The sequence below is a fragment of the Mustela lutreola genome, chromosome 5 (assembly GCF_030435805.1).
Source record: "Mustela lutreola isolate mMusLut2 chromosome 5, mMusLut2.pri, whole genome shotgun sequence".
In the NCBI taxonomy this organism is placed as follows: Eukaryota; Metazoa; Chordata; class Mammalia; order Carnivora; family Mustelidae; genus Mustela; species Mustela lutreola.
Genome location: NC_081294.1, coordinates 144,961,162 through 144,981,685, shown reverse-complemented (window position 1 = coordinate 144,981,685; position 20,524 = coordinate 144,961,162). Strand labels below are relative to the sequence as shown.

Genomic DNA, 20,524 nt, shown 5'->3' with positions numbered 1-20,524 from the left:
TGGCCAGCATCTGACTAGACTAGGCGTTTTCTTATCCACTTGCGGATCAGTAAACTGTGGTTTAAAAAAAATGAGTCCATTACCGCAGTACCCCTCTTCGCCGCGGGAAGTCTCGCGATATTTCGGCTGAAGGGACCTAGCGACGCGTAGTAAGCGGCAAAGGCCAGTGGGGGTGGCGGGCACCGGAGCCGGGAAGGGACAGGTCAGGCGGGGAAGGCGAGCGCGTGCTGTCTGCGCCCCTGGGGCTCGGTCTGGGCCAGCCACCCCGAGCCGAGAAGAACTGTGTGGATTGCGCGGCCCTCCTCCGGGCAGTCGGCCTGGAGTCTCGGCCCTAGTCGCCCCAGAGCTTCACCTGGGCCCGCGCGGGCTGTGACAGGTGCGCGGACGAGCGCCGCGCTGTGCCCTCCCGGCGGCCCGCCCCCTCCGGGCCTTGCCCGCCAGGGCTCGGGATGAACTGCGGGCCCCAGCTGAGCGGCTCCGGCTCCTGGCGCCTGTCGCTGCCGCCGTCGCCGCCCAAGAGCGGCCGCCGCCCCTGAGGGAAGGAGGAGGGAAGCGGCAGCTGACCCTGGGCATGAGCCGGACGCGGCGTCCGTTGCGGGACTAGGGCGCAGACATGAACCTGCACCAGGTGCTGACCGGGGCTGTGAACCCTGGCGACCACTGCTTCTCCGTGGGCAGCGTCGGCGACCAGCGCTTCACGGTGAGTGAGGGAGGCTCCCGCGTCGCCCGTGGCGGGTCCGCGCCCCTGAGTCAGCCGGGATCGGCCCAGACTCACGGGACCGAGGCCGGGAATGCCTGGTCGCCCGCACTGGGGTCCCCTAGTCTCCCACGAAGGTCCCCGCCCCTAGGACCAGGCGGACCTGGCTTCTGAGAGCGAAGGAGGGAGAAACATGTCCGTCATCGAGGTACTGGGTCGGAAGTTAGAATGTTTTGTAGGATTTTTAAAGTTTCTAGTCTGACGTCCTTGGACTGGGGTGGTTTATCAAAATCGTTTATCCAGAAATCGTTGTTGTAATGTATATGAGGGCGTTTCGGTATCCTGCTCCATAGGCTTAAATTGTCAAATGTAGAAATAGTTGAGATTGGTTTAATTTTAGACCAATTTAAGATCAAGTATCTTTGTAATTAAAAAAAAAAAGTAGGTGTCTTATAACAATTAATTGTTTGCTACCAACATCTAGCGCTGAGTAATCCAGTGAAAACATTGTTTTCATGTAGTTTTCTTCATATTCACCAAGGAATAACTTTGGAAAGAAGAAGAGATTTTTCATAAGTAATTCTCTCCTGTCATCCTTTGGATTCCATATGTAACAGTTTAGAAATCCTGGGAAACTTTTGTTTATTTTAGATTGCTCACATTAATTACTAAAAGTTGCATTACAGTTTTTCCATAAAACTTTCCTGGTGTGTAGTGGTAGGTCCAGGTTAAGATTTACTGAACGTGACTAGTTTTTCATTGGTTTTCTCAGATACTAGAAGGAGGAAGTCCTCAAACTTCTAGCTACTTAACAGTGCGGTGGCGTTTTCTGCTTTATAGTTTTTATAATAATTTTACACTGTAAGTAAGTACTGCATATGATACCCATTGTCTAAACGTATTTATAATACTGAGGATATTTGCCATAACTTGTGTTATCTCTTCGTTAAGGATAAAAGTAAAACTTAATTTTACATAAGCAAGTGAAACTAAGTAAACAGCCTAACAGATCCCCTAGGGTTTCTTCTGTTTTACTTATGAATTATTTTGTGGTCTTTGTCAGTCAAAATAAATCTTAGATTAAATAATAGTGATAATTTAACTTGGTATAGAAATTTCATATCTAAATTGTGCTTTTAGATCTGTGACAACTAAGTACTCATTCTCAGAGAGAGTATGTACCTCCTCTGTGGAGAGATTCATACATACCTTAGCTTGCATTTGACAGTAGCAATTTTGAGATTCTGATGCTAAATGTTAATCTAGCCTGAATGCTCAGGGGAAGAGTGAACTCTGAGGGTCTTAGTGAGCTACTCTAGACTCCCTATAGCTGGACATTGCTCTCTGCTCTTGGTATTAAGATGGAAGAAATAAGCAGCATCCTAAGGGGGTTCTCTAGTGGGAGATTATAGGATGGTAGCATCTCCTAAAGTTGTATGAGTGTTTTCTCCAATGCAAATTCTAGCAACTTTTCCTTAGAAAGCTTTTGGTATCTATGCCATAGTGTGAACTTTAAAGTACATACAATATACTGGCCTAGGTATACACCTAGATGACCCCTCTAAGTGTTTATAAAAACTTGGTGTTATTTTAAAGAAGAGGTGTGCTAATAAACCAGAGCTTCTATGTGGTTATTATACACCATCATGTATCTTCTTTTGTGACCTTATTTTTAAAATCTATTTCCATAGACCAGATTTTTTTTTAAAGTTTTATTTACCTATCTTAGAGAAAACGAGCAAGCAAGGGAGAGAGCACCTGCGACCCGCATGTAGTGGGGGCAGGGGCAGAAGGAGAAGGAGTGAGAGTCTTAAGCAAACTTAGTGGGCCCTAAGCCTGAGCAGGACCTCAGTAGGATAGGGGTTAGGGAATAGGGGCTCAATCTCTCCACCTTGAGAGCCATCCTGGAACCAAAACCAAGAGTTGGACCCTTAACTGATTGCCCTCTTCAGGTGCCCTCCATAGACCAGAGTTTAATCATCTCCTACCAAGCCTACTGCAGATTTCTCCCACGTCTCCGGAAGGATTTTAGTAAATTAGATAAAAATAAATTTTTCATTTGTTTAGTATAAAGATACCCTAGTTCTCTGTAATTTGGGTTGTAGTTTAGTGATTAACAATCATCTACTTCCTTTGTACCCAATCCATCCTTGACCCTTTAACATTATGTTGCTTGTTCTATTACAAACTAAGTTTCTTGCCTTCAGTTTCCTCTATACCATATATATACATCTTTAATTTATCTCTTTTGAAATTGCTTGTTTTTCATGTTAAAAAGCAGATCTGTTTATTTTTGACTCCTTCAATTTTTTTTTTTTAATATTTTATTTATTCACTTGACAAACAGAGATCACAAGTAAGCAGAGAGGTAGGCAGAGAGGAGGAAGCAGACTCCCCCCTGAGCAAAGAGCCCGATTCAAGGCTCGGTCTCAGGACCCTGAGATCATGACCTGAACTGAAGGCAGAGGCTTAACCCACTGAGCCACCCAGGCACCCGACTCCTTGAATTGTTTTTAAATGCTTCTGATTTTGACTTCTTTGATAGAAGATAGCAGACATTAATGGTATGTACAGACTTAAAAAAATCTCAAAATTTCAGTTTGACTTGAGGGAGAGACATGAGATCTTCCATTTGGAGGCCCCTTTGAAGAATGATTTTATTTCTCTTGCACTTCATGCCTTTTGTGAAGACATCCTGTGTTTGTAATTCCTCCCTTCTCATGTTTGCTGATAACTTACCTGTTCTTGTTTTGAAAGATTGCAAGAAATGAGATCCTGTTTCTCAAAGGAAGTCTGACAGGTTTTAAATTGAAATGAAATTGAATGCCAGCTCTCATGGATTCTAGGTTTTAAAATATGTACTTACTGATATAATTTGTTTGTCTAAGTATTAGCTAACATCTTACTGCTAAAACTGACATGGAGTATTTTGACTTCCTTCTTAGTCTAAGAACTTATAGTAGACAGTGACCATGTGTCTTATGCTGTCAAACCACTTTATTTGTACTTTCATTATATTATTAACCAGTATTGCCTTGTGTCTCCTATGGTTTCATTATGACCATCTAGAACAGTGATTAAGGTATTGGTGGCTCCTATTAGTAGAGTTATTATTTGGGTTTGATTTCCAGTCTCATCCTTATGTTTAGCTGTACATCTGTCTGCAAGTTCTTTTAAATTCTTTTTTTTCCTCATCTGTAAAACGGGGCCAGAGTAGTACCTATTCATAGGGTTATTACATGAAAAAGTGTTAAGTTCTGTTCATTGTTAGTATATGTAAAACCCTCAAAAATGTCAATTATTATAAAATCAAAGTTTTTTTTTAATATTTTATTTATTTATTTGACAGAGAGAGAGAGATCACAGGTAGGCAGAGAGGCAGGCATAGAGAGAGGAGGAAGCAGGCTCCCTGCCGAGCAGAGAGCCCGATGTGGGGCTTGATCCCAGGACCCTGAGATCATGACCTGAGTCGAAGGCAGAGGCTTAACCCACTGAGCCACCCAGGCACCCCTATAAAATTAAAGTTTTACTCATACTAATGCTTGGCACATAAATATTGGTTGAATTGATGAATAGTACTTAAAGAAGCCTTGTTGCAATATAATTAAACGTCTGTGTTTTAGAATAGCTTTAATAATTTAGATTTGAGTCCAAATAAAATGATTCTATTAAAGTTCCTTTAGACTTTGTTCAGTCACTTCTTAGCAATGGTTTTCCTGCACACTAAACAAAAATTCTTTATTTTTTCTTTCTTTACCTGAATGCTTCCTTCAGTCTTTTTTCCTTGTTAATTTCCTGCTATTAGAGTGAAAGTATGTGAGCAAACTGGTCCTGATCTGTTGACAATTTTTGTTTAGAATGAAAAATGTTTTGTTTATGAAAGGCAAATAGTTAAAAAGAGGCACCGTTAGTTTGAATCTAGATTTTCTAGTATTGCTGTGCATACTGATGACATGTGCTTTAATATACAATAGATTTTTTTCTTCTCATTTCATTGTTTATGGTTAGTGTTGAAACTTTCAAATGAAATTGAAAAGGAGGTAATTTATAAGAGACAGACTGTGTTAATATTTAGGACTTCCTGTCTCTAGTTTGTAATTTAAACATCTTTGCTATAGGAGAGAAAACAAACATGTTAGAGCTCCAGGCTTCCTTTTGTGTTAGACAACCCCATATTCACTGTCAGGGGACCCCAATTAGAGGTCAAAAGACTGATGCAGCTATCTGGTTGGTAGAGAAATAGAGGCTAAATTAGCATTCTTCTTCCTATGTCTGTCATGGTAAGCATCTTTTAGTTTAGCTTTTTGTTTTGTTCACTCTAGGGAAAACTTTATAAGTGGGAGGATAGAAAGGGGTTTTTTTGTTGTTGTTGTGTGGGGTTTCTTTTTGGAGGGGACTTACAGGTCTTTGTAAGGGGAGAGAATATAGGAAGGGAAGATACTATTTACATCTGGAAAGAGATTTTTGTGGTTCTCATATGCCATCACAAGTACATCAGACTTCTTAAAAACTGGCCTATTTTATAGAACTTCCCTATGACCCTGCAATTGCACTACTGGGTATTTACCCCAGAGATACAGATGTAGTGAAAAGAAGGGCCATCTGTACCCCAATGTTTATAGCAGCAATGGCCACGGTCACCAAACTGTGGAAAGAACCAAGATGCCCTTCAACGGATGAATGGATAAGGAAGATGTGGTCCATATACACTATGGAGTATTATGCCTCCATCAGAAAGGATGAATACCCGACTTTTGTAGCAACATGGACAGGACTGGAAGAGATTATGCTGAGTGAAATAAGTCAAGCAGAGAGAGTCAGTTATCATATGGTTTCACTTAGTAGAACAAATAGCATGGAGGACATGGGGAGATAGAGAGGAGAAGGAAGTTGGGGGAAAATTGGAAGGGGAGGTGAACCATGAGAGACTATGGACTCTAAAAAACAATCTGAGGGTTTTGAAGGGGCGGGGGGGGTGGGAGGTCAGGGTACCAGGTGGTGGGTATTAGAGAGGGCACGGATTGCATGGAGCACTGGGTGTGGTGCAAAAATAATGAATACTGTTATGCTGAAAATAAGTTAAAAAATAAATTTTAAAAAAACTGGCCTATTTTAAAATACTGAGTTTTAAATAGTATTAAAGTACCTTTAAGATTATTGAAGCAAAATTAAACTTCAACATTATATGTTTAAAAATGAGAAAAATGTTAATTACAGTATTTTACAATTCAAGTCATTTAACCATGACATATACCAGGAAGAAATTCCTTAGAATATTTACCTGGTATGGTTGGTAAAAACAGAACAGTGAAAACAAGAAATCTAAGTGTTTTACAGAAATCACAATACTTCCAAGTTTGAATACCAGCTGTTACAGACTTGGATAATTTTTGAAATTTAGAAATTTGAGAAGGTTTTCTGTCACAATTTTAAGTAAGAAATTGTGATTATATGCTTGATAGCACGTTGAATTCAGTTCTTCCTGGGCATCTTCTTTAGTCTCAAAATTAGTAAACCTAATATTATAGGTACCCAACAAAAGAATTTTCACTTGTTAATTTAATTTTCATTGATTAGTAATAGATTGTTCTCATTACAGATCTCTTGACAGAAGCATCTAATGTATCAATTATCAGTATATGCACATTAATTTTGGAGACCAAATAGCATGGCAGTTTATTTGATAAATCAGTGCTATTCTTATGGTTTTGATAATGTCATACAATATAGTCAGGACACCTTGGAGGGAAATTTTGAGAATTTATTTTAGAAAAATCTGTCAAACTAGTTTTAAATTTGGTCTTAGAAATACCATGTATTGTATTACTTCTTAGGGTTTTATTTAAACCAGGTTGATGGATTGTTTAAAGAATAAAGTGGTACATCCTTAGCTCACTTTAAAGCTGTTTTCCCTGTTTTTTTTTTTTGCGGGGAGAGGGCTTGGTATATTTCCATGCTTTTTACCTCATCATGTTGTATAAGCTACAGAGAAGACTGAATTAATTTTAATAGTCTTCTAGAACTGTGCATAAGAAGATGTGTCTATTTTAAGTGATTCTTGAGTGATACCCAGATTAGATTATCTGTATAGATTTATGTCTCCCCTGCCACCACTGCTTTATTGAGATATAATTGCCTTATATCATTGTTTAAATTTAAGGTCTACACTGTGATGATTTGCTACATGTATGTTACAAAATGTTTATCACAGGCTAGTTGACATACCCTTTACTTTGCATCTTTACTATTTTGTTATGGTGAGAACGTTAAAGCTTTACTCTTAGAGCAACTTTCAAGTATAGTACAATATCGTTAACTACGGTTACCATGCTGCACATTAGATCCCTGGAATTTATTTATCTTACAACTGAAAGTTTGTACCCTTCGACCAAAGTCTCACATTTCACCACCCCAGAACCCCTGGCAACCATCATTCTTTTCTCTATCAGTATAATGTTTTTAGATTCTGTGCATAATTGAAATACATATATTCGTCTTTCTCTCTTAGACTTATTTCACTTAGCATTATGCTGTCATGGGTGTCACCAATGTCAGGGTTTTCTTCTTTTTATGGCTGAATACTGTTCCATTGTGTATATATACCCTATTTTCTTTATCCACCCATCTGTAGTTAGACACTTAGGTTGTTTCCATGTTGTGGCTGTTGTGCATAAACACTGCAGTGAATATGGGAGTGCAGGTATTTAATTGAGATAGTCATTTTATTGTCTTTGGGTATATACCCAGAAGTTGGACTGCTGAATAATATGGTAGTTCTATTTTTAATTTTTTAGGAACCTTCTTACTGTTTTCCATAGCATCTGTAACAGTTTACACTCCCAGCAAGAGTACGTAAGAATTTCCTTTGGTCTGTGTCTTCACCAACACGTTATCTCTTATCTTTTTGACAATAGCCATTTGGTGATGTCTCTCTGTGGTTTTGATTTGATTTCCCTAAGGATTAGTGATGAAGAACTTATTTTCATGTACCTACTAGCCCCTTGTATATCTTTTCTTGAAAAATATCTATTCAACTTCTTTACCTTTTTAAAATTCAGATTGTTCTTTTGCTATTGAGTTGAATGAGTTCCTTATATACTTTGTATATTAATTCCTTATCAGAGATGGTTTGCAAAATTTTCTCCCATTCTGTAGGTTGACTCTGCACTTTATTCTCTTTTGCTTTGCAGAAGCTTTTTAGTTTGATGTGGTCCTACATGTTTATTACTGGTTTTGCTGTTTGTGCTTTTCATGTCATATCAGAAAAGTCATGACTAAGACCAATATCAAGGAGCTTTTTCTCTGTGTTTTCTTCTAGGAGTTTTATGGTTCAGTCTTACATGTAAGTCTGTGATCCATTTTGAGTTGATTTATGTGTATAATATGAGATAAGTGTCCAGTTTATTCTTTTGCAATTGGATGTGCAGTTTCTCAACACCGTTTATTGAAGAGACTGTCCTTTCTCCATTATGTATTCTTGGTGCCTTTGCTGAAGATTTAGTTGACCATATGTGCGTGGGTTTGTGTCTGAGCTCATGCTTCTCTTCCTTTTTTGTTCATGGTGCCTGTCTTTATGCTAGTATCATAGTGTTTTGATTACTATAGCTTTGTGATATAGATTGAAATCAGAAAGTATGGTGCTTGAGCTCAGTGGCTCAAGCTTAGTTCTTTTTTAAAAATTTTATTTATTTCTTTTTTGTACAATTAGCCGACATAAAATATATCATTAGTTTTTGATGTAGTGTTCGATGATTCATCAGTTGTGTATAACACCCACTGCTCATCACCACACATGCTCTTCTTAATACCCATCACCCAGTCACGCCATCCCTCCATCCGACCCTCCCTTCTCTAACCCTCTTTGTTTCCTGGAGTCCAGAGTCTTTCATGGTTTTTCTCCCTCTCTGATATCCCATTCAGTTTTCCCTCCCTTCCCCTTGGTCCTCCAGACTATTCCTTATGTTCCACATATGAGTGTCAGGCTTAGTTCTTACTCAAGATTGCTTTGGCTTTTTGGTGTCTCTTGTGGTTACATATGAATTTTAGAATGTTTTTTGGCCTGTGAAAAATACTATTAGAATTTTGATAGGGATTGCATTGGATCTGTATATTGCTTTGGGTAGTATGAACATTTTAACAGTAGTCTTCCAATCTAGGAACACAAGATATTTTCCCATTTATCTGTGTCATCTTCAATTTCTTTAATCAGTGTCTTACAGTTTTCGGTGCACAAGATCTTTCACCTTTTTAAAATTTATGTTAAGTATTTTACTTTTTGATGTAAGTTGTTTTCTTAATTTCTTTTTTGAAAGATTCACTGTTACCATGTAGAAATGCAACGGATTTTTGTGTATTGATTTTGTATCCTATGACTTCATGGAATTCATTTGTTCTAATTTCTTATTTTTTGGTAGAGTCTTTAGGGTTTTCAGTATATCCTGTTAAATGTAAACAGAAAGTTTTTTGTGTTTCTTTCCTATTTGGATGCCATTTTTATCTATCTATCTATCTATCTATCTATCTATCTATTTATTTTCATGCCTGAGTGCTCTGGCCAGGACTTTTCAGTACTGTTTTGAATAGAAGTAATGAGAGTAGACATCCTTGCCTTTCTCCTGATCTTAGAGAAAACCTTTCAGCTTTTCACCATTGAATATGGTGTTCATATTGTGGGCTTGGCATATATGGCCTTTATTAAACTGTCCTTAAATCTCAGGGATGAATCTCACTTGATTATGATGCATAATCTTTTTAATGTCCTTTTGAAATTGTCCTTTTGGAATTGAAATTGTTAAGGATTTTTACATTTATGTCAATCAGGGTTATTGCAATGTAATTTTCTTTTCCTATAGTGCCCTTGTCTAGGTTTGTAACAACATAATGCTGGCCTTGCAGAATGAGTTTGAAAGTATTCCCTCTTAAGTTTTTTGGAAAGGATTGGCCTTAATTCTCTTAAAATGTCTGGTAGACCTCGCTGGTGAAACCATCTGATCCTAGGCTTTTATTTGTTGGGAGGTTTTCATTACTGAATTAGTTGGTGTATTATATTTTCTCCGTTTTAATTTCTGAGAGAGAGAGTATTGAGAGTGATAACACACAAAAACTAACGCCCTTAAGGAAGGGGATGGGAGGATGGTTAACCTTAATATTTTCTTAAGAGTGCAAAGAATTCCCGACACTAGAGAATTTGAGAACCATTGGTTTATAGTATTCCATTGTATGATTATACTGCAGTTCATTTGTGTATTCCATTGTTGGTTGATGTTTGGATTGGTTCTACTTTGGGGTGTTGATGAATAGTTATGAATGTTCTTGTTCATGTGTTTTAGTGTATATATGGACACATTTCTGTTGGGTATAAACTTAGAAGTCGAATTGCTGGTTATTGTGTAGGCATGTGTTTAGCTTTCCAAAGTAGTTGTACCATACTAATTTACATTCTTGTCACGGTTATGGGAGTTCTGGTTGCTTTATGGTCCGGATAAGATATTCTTTTTTTTTTTTTTAAGATATTCTTAATTATGGGAAGAGATTAGAGAAAAATTATTAAATTCATGCCAGTGTTTGTTTATAGGGCATTGAGTGATAGCATAAAGAATAAGTAAGAGTATGTCCTTTCCCACTAGTTATAACTTGGTTTCAGTCTTAGTTTTGCCTCCAGCTGGCTCTGAGACTTGAGCCAATTACTTAGTCTGTTTAAGCTTAAGATTTCTTAGCAGTAAAATGGGGTGATTATTGTATAAAGTACTACACAGAATTTGTTGTAGGGATTAAATGGGTCACGGTGAAAAGCACTTGGTGCCAAAGAGAAGAAAATAGGCCCAGAAGACTATACGTGAGTAAAGATAAAAGAAAGCAAAAAAAAAAAGTGGTAGCAGTTTTTGTTTTAACTTTTTGAAAACAATTACTTAGGTTTTATATGTTTTCATTACTACATAGAAAATAACTATTTAGGATAATTTCATGCCTAGAAAAAGTTATAAAATAAAAATAGTACAAGGGCACCTGGGTGGCTCAGTTAGTTAAGCGACTGCCTTCGGCTCAGGTTATGATCCTGGAGTGCCAGGATTGAGTCCTGCATCGGGCTCTCTGCTCAACAGGGAGTCTGCTTCTCCCTCTGACCTTCTCACCTCTCATGTTCTCTCTCTTTCTCTCTCTCACATATATAAATAAAATCTTAAAATAAAATAAAAAAAATAAAAATCATACAAGGAACACCCATGCTCTCATTACTTAGATTTGGCTATTGCCAATAATGTACTCCCATTTTCTTTATCATTTGTGCTCCCCAGACCTGTGTGTGCCTATATAATTTTTTTTTCTGAATACTTTGAGGATGTTATGTATGTTATAATTCTTCACCCTTAAATACTCCAGTCTCATTTCCTAATAAGAGGAATATTCAGTTACATAATCAAGTATCTATACTTATCTATTTCATAAATTTACATTGATAAACTTTTAGCTAATGTATTATCCATGTTTGGGTTCTGTTACTTGATATGACAGTGTTCTCTATAACATTTTTACCCCTTCCAGTACAAGATTCAGACTATGATATCACATTTAGTTATCGCGTCTATTTAGCATCATTTCTCTTGTTCTTTATCGCTTCAACAGTGGCATTTGAAGACTTTAGTACTTCCCTCCCACTTTTAAAAAACAAACCTTTTCTCATTTCACATTTGTCTAATGTTTCCTCCTGATTAGATTGAGCTTATGACTTCTTGGCCAAAATTCTGCCTAGATGATGTTGTGTCCTCTAGGTATCCCAGTTGGAGGTTCCTGATATCTGTCACTTGGAATGTTAATTTTAATGACCACTAAAGGTATTGCCTAATTTCTCCATTGTATAACAGATTTTCTTTTCTCTTTGCAACTAATAAGGAGTATGTGAGAAAGCCTTTGAAGACCCTGCAAATATCATCAGCCTCATCATCATTTTCCCCTACATTGACTATACACTGATGATGATTCTTGCCCTTTTTGCATCTTCTTTCTGATATAACAGAGTGTTCTATGCCCCTATTGTACTACCCTGCTATAGTGCTGCACTGAGCCATTTCTTCAGGGAGCCCTGGTTTCTTTTAGTAGAGAATGCGATTAGAGGCCAAGATCAGGGTACTAAGTGATCTCATCGCTTTTGGGATATCTGCTTCTTGGCCTTTTAATAGTATAGAACTAGCGCATATACACGTGTATATGCATATAGCAAGCTAGTATGCACATACATACACATATACAAACATGTATTTACATGTGTACATGGAAATATGTGTATTTTGGAAAACATGATTTTATACCAGTATTTCCACTTCCATAACAACCTTGCTTGACTCTTGTATCTTTCCTCTTTTATATTTTTGTTCCTTTTCCTTACACAGTGAGATCCTCAGCTTATTTGCTCATTTCTGTAATATATCCAAAATAGTTTCAGAATTGCATTGTCCATACCACTATAATTAAAAAACAACCTACAAAAACATTCAGGATTTGTTTGTACTTCTCCCCACCCTGCCTGTGAGATAATAGACAATACATGTATTGGTCTCTGTCCCCAGTTTCTGGCACAGAATTCCTGACACTTCAAAATTTCTAAGTGATAAGAACATTAGGAGCATCACTTGTTATAATAATGGCTCTTTTTTTTTTCTTTTCTTTCTTTTTTTTCTTTCTTTTTTTTTTTTTTTTTTTTTGTAACCTCTGTACCCAGTGTGGGGTTTGAACTTAGAACCTCAAAATCAGATACATGCTCTGCTGACCAAGCCAGGCAGGTGCCCCCTAATATTTGTGTCTTGACACTGGGTCCTACCACAAATCCTTATAGTTTATAAGGGTACTAGGAGCATCTTTTGTTCTAATGAGGAAAATCTGGGTAGGCTTCTGGATGGCTCCTGGTGTCGTCACCAGGCAGATCAAGCCAAGGTCAGAAGCTTGGAATTTTGAGCCCTACCTCCCATTCTCCATAGACTAGAGAGGCACTGGAAATGGAGTTAATAATTAATTATGGCTGTGTGAGGAAGCTTCCATGAAATCCCAACAATATGTTGCTGTTGGGAGCTCCCAGATTGGTGAACATATCCGTGTACCAGGTGGGTGATGCACACCAGCTGTATGAGGACAGAAGCTCCGTGCATGCGACCCTCCTCAGGTCTCATCCTGTGTGTCTCTTCAACTGGTCGTTTTTCTCTATTCTTATCAGGCCTTTTAATAAACTGGTAAATGTAAGTAAGTGTTTACATGAGTTTTGTAAGCTGTTTTAGTGAAAAATCAAATCCAAGGGAGGGGAGGTCATGAGTACCTTTGACTTTGTAGCCAGGTTGGGCAGAAGTAATGGGTAATCTAGGGTCCCACTACTTGAGATGAGCATCTGAAGTGTAGGACAGTTTCAGTTAAGACTGAGCCCTTCACCTGTGGGATCTGACACTATTCTCAGGTAGATAGTGTCAGAATTGAGTTCAATTGTCAGATACCTAGTGGGTGTCACAGAATTGTTTGGTGTGGTGAAAAGTTCCCACATCTGTACACAAAAGTATGGTGAATATGGTAGTAGTGTGCAAGTAAAGGAGAAACATGGGAGGTGGACTAGTTTTTTCCTTTTCACTGCCCAAGACTGAAAATATGGGGTCAAAATCAGTGTTCGGAAAGTTGCTTGGTTCCTTTAGCCCTTCTTTCTTTTGGTGTGGGTAGGTAGTCATTTGAAATATACTTAGTTCCTTTGTTTCACCACACCCTCCCCCACTCTGACTGATTTATCTTTGAATATGCATTATGTTAATATGTTTTCAAAAGTCATTTTTTCCTGTATCTCTTCTACTCCATCCTCCCCACCTTTGTAGATAAAAAACTTTATTATTCCCTAGTTTTATCGATCCTGTGTTTTTAATTGTAGTAAACGGATTCATATTCCTTGACTCTTACCCAAAAAATGACATATATGTCCTTCTGTACTTTGCTTTTTTTTTTTAATATTTTATTTATTTATTTGACAGACAGAGATCACAAGTAGGCAGAGAGGCAGGCAGAGAGAGTGGAGGAAGCAGGCTCCCCACAGAGCAGAGAGCCAGATGCAGGGCTCCATGCGGGACTCAATCCCAGGACCCTGGGATCATGAGGGAGCCGAAGGCAGAGTCTTTAATCCCCTGAGCCACCCAGGCGCCCCTGTACTTTGCTTTTTTTTCACATAATAATATCTCATGGAAATCACTCCATGTGAGTCATAGATGGCTTCTTTCTCATACTCCATTGTGGATATTTAGTATAGTTTTTTTTTTTTTTCAGCTAATCTCCTATATACAGCAGGCTTTATAGGAAATACATTTACAGATTCTTGAAAATGATTAAGAAATGGAACATAAATGCAAATATGGTTTGAGTCTTTAGTCCATCCTATGTTTAATTATACAACCAAATAAAGTGTAAAAATTTAAGTTCATGAGTCAAAAATACCCAAAGATCTTTATTCTAACCCTTGGCATAATAGTTAGCTCATGAAGTGTAGACTGCAATTGGTTATTTCCCTTTTTTCCCCCCCATGTAGTAGCTTATTGTCATCCATTAGTTATAACTCTAAGAGAAGAAAGTGAGGACTGAAAGAGATATTCCAGATAAGATCTGTCATTTCAATTGATTTGAAGTTTACCAAAACTAGAGAGAGAAAGCTTTGTATATTTTAGTACTGTCACTAAGAGAAAGTCAAATGACAGGCTGTATTAGTGTATTACAACTGCAGCAACAGAACAAGAGTAGTTCAGAACTGGGTTAATCTGTGAATGATGAAGGGTTAATTATGCAGTAAATTGGTATCTTCCTCTCTGTACCGCTAAGTGTTTCTGGGCTAACTATGCATTTTGCAACTCTGCAGATGTTTAGTACTTGTATTAAACAGTAATTTTCTGAGGAACTTCAGGATGAATACAAACTTAATTCAGAAAATCGAGAGTTGTAGTTGATTAAAAATAGTTGCTATACAATATCTGAAAGTAGGTAGACAATTTTAGGTATGGGAAAAGGAAGGCAAAGTTATGAAGACATGTTTAAATATATATATATGTATATGTATATATATATATATATATACATGTATGTATATATATATTTATATTCATTCATTCATTCCAGTTGATGGACCTAAAATTTTTTGTTTAATGAATAGGAAATCTAAATTGTGAACATTTGTAATTTGACACAATATTTTGGGATATAGTGACTATTGGTATTTTATCAAAATTTAATATTGAGGGGAAAAATCAGTTTCTAAAATACTAAGATATTTAGAGTATTGCAAATGAAAATTTTTCTTAATATAAGTTTTTGGAATTTATTCTTGCTAATAGTCTTATGACAAGCCTTGTGATCCTACCGTGGATATTTATATAGGTGAGCAGGCCTTCATGAGATTTTTGTTTGTTTGTTTAGTAAGCCAATTTTTTCCGCTATATGATGCCAGTAGAACCAGACTTGATTGTCCCTAGTTCCTTTTAGGAAAATTCTAGGCAAGGATACTTAACTAGGGAAGGCCTCATGGTGTCATACATACAGCACTTAGGTCAAGAATCAAAAGAGATCAAGATTCTAAAGCCCACTCTGCCACTAAGAAGTTATATCAGCCTTATTTAGGCCTCATTTTCTTGTCTGTAATGTGAGCAGATTTATTTGTATGTTCTCTCAAACGCCTTTCCAAATATTTTTTGCTGGCACATACAGAAACATTTTGGCCTTAGTAAAAATTAAGGTCATAAAGTATATATTATTATTTTCTACATTAAGTAAGGTATATGTGCAAGTGCGAAAGTGAGAGAAAGTAAATAATTACTAATACTTTAAGAACCTATATTTGGTTGGGGAAAAGTTTGTGATAGATGTTTTGTTCTCAGTGTCATACTTCATGGTGGCTTATATGAGTAAACTCCAAGAAGAAAGCCATGAAGAAACTCCTGTGATCTAAGAAGTTAGACAAAAATATACAAAAAAAAATTCTGGTTGGAAGAGTTCTGCTAATTGTAAAGTTCAAAAAGAGCTATAAAATGCTTGCTAACAAGCCTTGAACTATACCTTTTTATTTGTTTGGTCATGGTGGCTGTTTTTTGAAGTTAAATACTTCATTTATTCCGTAGATATTTATAAAGAAGCCCCTTCATTTAGAATTGGAGGTGAGAGCAGAAAGCAAGATACACTTGAATGCTATTGTTCTGTTTTGTAACTTAACTTGCATTAATGAAAGTGAATAATAGCCAAGATACTTACAAATCATGTTACCTGCTATGAAGAAGAATAAATAGTAATGTGATGGAAAGTAATGTAAGAGAGAGAGGAAGGGACTGTATGTGTGTGTGTGTGTGTCTGTCTGTCTGTCTGTGTGGTTGGGAACTAAGACATGAATGTTGAAAAAAGCTAGGTGGATAAAGACCAGGCAGAGAAAGGTAGATAAATAAAAGACCCCGTAAGGTGGAAAAAGATTGATATGCTCTAGGACAAGGAAAGGCAGTGTAGGGACAGGGCCAATGGAGGGGACAGAAAGAGTAGCTTGGGATGAGTTTGGAGAGTTAGGACAATAAGGGCATTGAACCATGGCAAGGAGTTGATTTTATTCCAAGTGCAGTGGGTAAGCTATCAAGGGGTTTAAGCAGGGCAAATTCTTGCTTTAATAAACATTTTTTAAAGATTTATTCATTTATTTATTTATATTAGAGAGACCGAGAGCAAGAGAGATCACATAAGGAGGAGGACGAAGCAGACTTGCCACCAAGTAGGGAGCCTGGTGTGTGGCTTGATTCCAGAACCCTGAAATCATGACCTGAGCCAAAGGCAGACTTAAAACTGTCTGAGGACCTAAGTGCCCCTTTAATAAACATTTTTAAAGTTGACTCTTTTCAGAGTGCCTGGCTGTCTCAGTCAGTAGAGCATACAACTCTTATCTTGGAGTCATGAGTTTGAGCCCCACATTAAATGTGGAGTTTACTTTAAAAAAAAAAAAAAAAAAAGGCATGACTGTGTGGAAAGGAATTAGAGGGAAGCAAGCAAGAATGGAAGCAGACTATTAATAGTAGTGGAGGAGGGAGATAGTGGTAGCATTCAGTGGAGGTGGAAGAAATGAATGTTTTGCAGACAGGACTGACTGATTTTGCTGATGGGACTGAATATCATCAGAGGTAAAGGAAATATTCTCAAATAATAAAGTTTTTTTTTAAAGGGATATTTAAAATTGCTTTGTTAAAACATAATATTTAGTTAAAACAGTATTTAATGCCAGTATTCTACATGATAAATACTTTCTTGACAAGTTTATCCTTTTTATCCCCCCCCCCCCTTTTTTAGGCTTATGCATCTGGATGTGACATTGTTATACTGGGAAGTGATTTTGAAAGATTACAAATAATCCCAGGAGCTAAACATGGAAATATTCAAGTAGGATGTGTAGACTGCTCATTGCAACAAGGCAAGGTTTGTAATCTTGTAATGTGAGATTTCTTTTGAATATGTTTTTTGTCAGGATAATCTCCCAAGTATGTATTTCCTGTCAAATTTGAAGTTTGCTTTGTTTCAAGGACAATGTAGCTACAAATTTTTTTTGGCTCTCTGAGATGCACCATAGAAAACAAAACTCCTGACTCAGATATGTTTCAGATTGACAGGAATTCTGTTCTTACATAATCTGAAGATACAGCATAATGTTTTCCTGTGAGTTGATAAAGAAGTATTACCCGTAGAACAGGTCTAAAGCTTACTTATTTAAAAACTGATTGGATTAAAGGAAAGGAATTGACAGTAAACCTTCAATCTATTTACAAATAAACTACTAGAGAGAAATCATTTGTTAGAGTTGTTCTTTCGCTGTAGGAGTATTTCCTTATAATTTCTGGATAAACTTTGTACTGAAATGGAGGTCAACTGTTCTAAAATGCATAGTTTTTAAATTAATTTATTCCAAGTCTATAAGAAAAATGAAAAATTTTGTTTGGACTTCTATTTGCATATGAAAGTAACAAGTAACCTTGAAAGTAGGAAAGCAACAACAACAAAAGTAACAGGTTATGATTCTGTATCAGGTGAAGTATAGTTCTATACAGTAGCAGAATAGGTAAAGTCATAGCTAGTAGGCAGCATAGTATATAGCTAAATATAGCACCATGTAGGCACAGGCCAGGTCTAGGTATATTTACAGCTAAATTGGGGTGGACTTTGCAGATTTACTTAATTTTTTGCTAGATGATTAAATATATTATTGGACTATATGATTCCACTAGAATATTTTGTGTGAAGAATCAAAAGGACCCAATCTTTTTATTTTTTTTTTTAATCTAATCATGTCTAATGCACCTGCCAGTCTGAAAAGTTACCTCTTAGTATCTAGTGTAGAGGTATTTATGGTAAAATAAGTTTAAGCTCTTACAGTCTTTTGGACTACTGTGTTACTTCTGTGTCCCTTCCCCTTACAGATTAAAGTGTCTCTCATCTTTCTGTTGTTTACACCTTTCATTCTCACTATATTACAAAAATGATCTTTATTACGGAATGTTGAAAATCCTTGAGACTTCCCTCTTTTCTCTTCATGTTTGTTTGGTCTCCAGCTCTATAATTCTGTAATCTTCATTACTGTATTGAAACTTGCTTGTAATATCTACACTCACACAGGCCTGGCTATGTTGGAAATCCCATTTAATAACTTGCAATATGAGTTATGTTTTGATGATAACCTAGATTACATGACAGTCTAGATTAAAATAGATGGGTCATTTGGTTTTGTAGTCATTTTTTTTTTTTTTTCCTTTTAAAGATCCTATTTATTTCTTTGAGAGAGAGAGAGTACAAGCAGGGGCAGTGGCAGAGGGAAAGGGAGGAGGCTCCCCGCTGAGCAGGGAGTGGGCCACCCACTGTGGGGCTCCATACCAGGACCCTAGGATTATGACCTGATCTAAAAGCAGGTACTTAACGGACTGAGCCACCCAGGTGCCCCTTATAGTCATTTTCATAAAGGGCAGATTTCCTTTGGGTCACAGATATTCGTACAAATAAACGGCTTCTCACCATAACAGGAAGAAAATTTGCAGGTTATGATACTTTAGATGGGAACTGCTGCTTGATACTGTAGACATCCAGTATTTTAGCATTACTGGGGTTTTTTTTCTACTGTAAGATTAATTTTCATGAGAAAATTCATCTGCATTTATCTTAAAAACATTCTTTGCCTCCCATTACCTTGGGAAAGTTCAGTATGTTCACTTGGGCATGAGGCCCTGTACAACCTGGCTTAGATCTGCGTTTTTGGACGTATGTATCTCACTCTGTTAGAAGGGACATTCTGTTCCATCTCGGCTGGTTGTCACTTCCAGGCATACTTCACCTCTTCTAATCTTTGCACTTGTGTTCATACTTGTGTTATGCCCCTTTTCTATAATTGAATATTCACCACTCTTTGAAGTCCTACCCACTCTTAAAAGCCCAAACACAATAAGGCCTCCCAGACTGACTCAGTGAAGATGATTTCTATATCCTTTTAACTTCTTAGAACACTTAAAAATAGCCATTGAAAGTTTTTTTTTCTGTTATATATTACATCCTCATTGCTTATCCCCTTCTTTTTGAGATTATATTCTCTTATTTTTATCCCTCATTCGTTTTTGTATCTATCAGTCCTTATTTCTGATATTTCATTGTTCTTCATTGTGGCTTACCCAAGCTATAATAGTAGCCACCTTATAAAACAGAGCCATTGATTGAAAGAGTAAATTTTAAAAATACTCAGACAAAATGGAGTATTAAAAAGATACATTTCTTATAGTGTTTACAAAGGAATAGATCTAAGTTTTATTTTTATAAAGCTAAATACACACAGAATTGTGAACTTTGAAGACAGATAACCTAGAAATGGATTAAATCCTATCTCATTTCCACTTGACAAGGAATCTATCAATACATTTTTTTCTATGATAAAGGAATTAATATTTACCATGTATCTTACAGGTAATTATATATAGATGCTTTACAGGTGCTGTTTTAATCCTCTAATCCTAATTCCATTAGGAAGATAGTATTATGCATATTCTAAATGTAGATAGAGACAATGAGGTACAGAGAGATTAACTTGCTGATTACACAGTAGGTGACAGTACTGGAATTCTGACTCAGGTATGGTGGTCTCTTAAAACTGATATTCTCAAGTATTCGTAAATGAAATTGGGGGGCTTATTTTAATTTGTATTATTTCTTTCGTCTTTTGATTCATAAGTAAGTTAACATATCCATAAGTTTTCTTTCTTTTTTCTTTTTAAAAGATTGCAGCATCCTATGGAAATGTTATCTCTGTTTTTGAACCAGTTAATCTACCGAAGCAAAAGAAAAATTTGGTCAGTAATTTATCATTTTTCTTTTAGAAATTGAAATGTCTTGAGTATTAAAAGACACTTTTTAAGAGTTTAAAATCAAAGTGATCATCAGATAAATTATATAAATTATACCATAATTAAAAAATAGATGTTGAATGCCACTTCCATATTTAAAATATGTTCTAAATCTTAGATTGAAATAGAAGTAAATCAGATTGTGTTGACGAATTATATGTGTTTTTTTTCTTCTGACATTTTCCTTTATAATAAGTATTTGAAGAGTCGACAATTTTAAGTTTGGTAGTTTATTGCTAATGGCAAACACCATTATGTAGTGAAGTGTGGCACTTTGTTTTTGGTTTTTATTATCTTCTTTAATATACTTCTGCTTTTTCTTAAATATTTTGTTCTTAAAGTTACATGTTTTAATTGCAGAGTCTTAAGCTACCTTCAGGACTCCCCCCCCCCTTATTGTATCATGTAATATAACTGTTAACAGGTC

General features: G+C 36.7%; 1 protein-coding gene across 3 annotated transcripts in view; it reads left to right on the top strand.

Annotated features, from left to right (window-relative positions):
* Positions 1-494: 494 nt before the first annotated feature.
* DMXL1 (Dmx like 1) overlaps positions 495-20,524 on the top strand; it is a 125,156-nt gene continuing 105,126 nt past the window's right edge. For all 3 annotated transcript variants that reach the window (XM_059175799.1, XM_059175798.1, XM_059175800.1), the window contains exons 1-3: positions 495-700; positions 17,015-17,140; positions 19,972-20,043. In XM_059175799.1, coding sequence (XP_059031782.1) covers positions 614-700; positions 17,015-17,140; positions 19,972-20,043 — 285 coding nt within the window. In that variant the 5' untranslated portion in view covers positions 495-613. The remainder of the gene's footprint in view (positions 701-17,014; positions 17,141-19,971; positions 20,044-20,524) is intronic.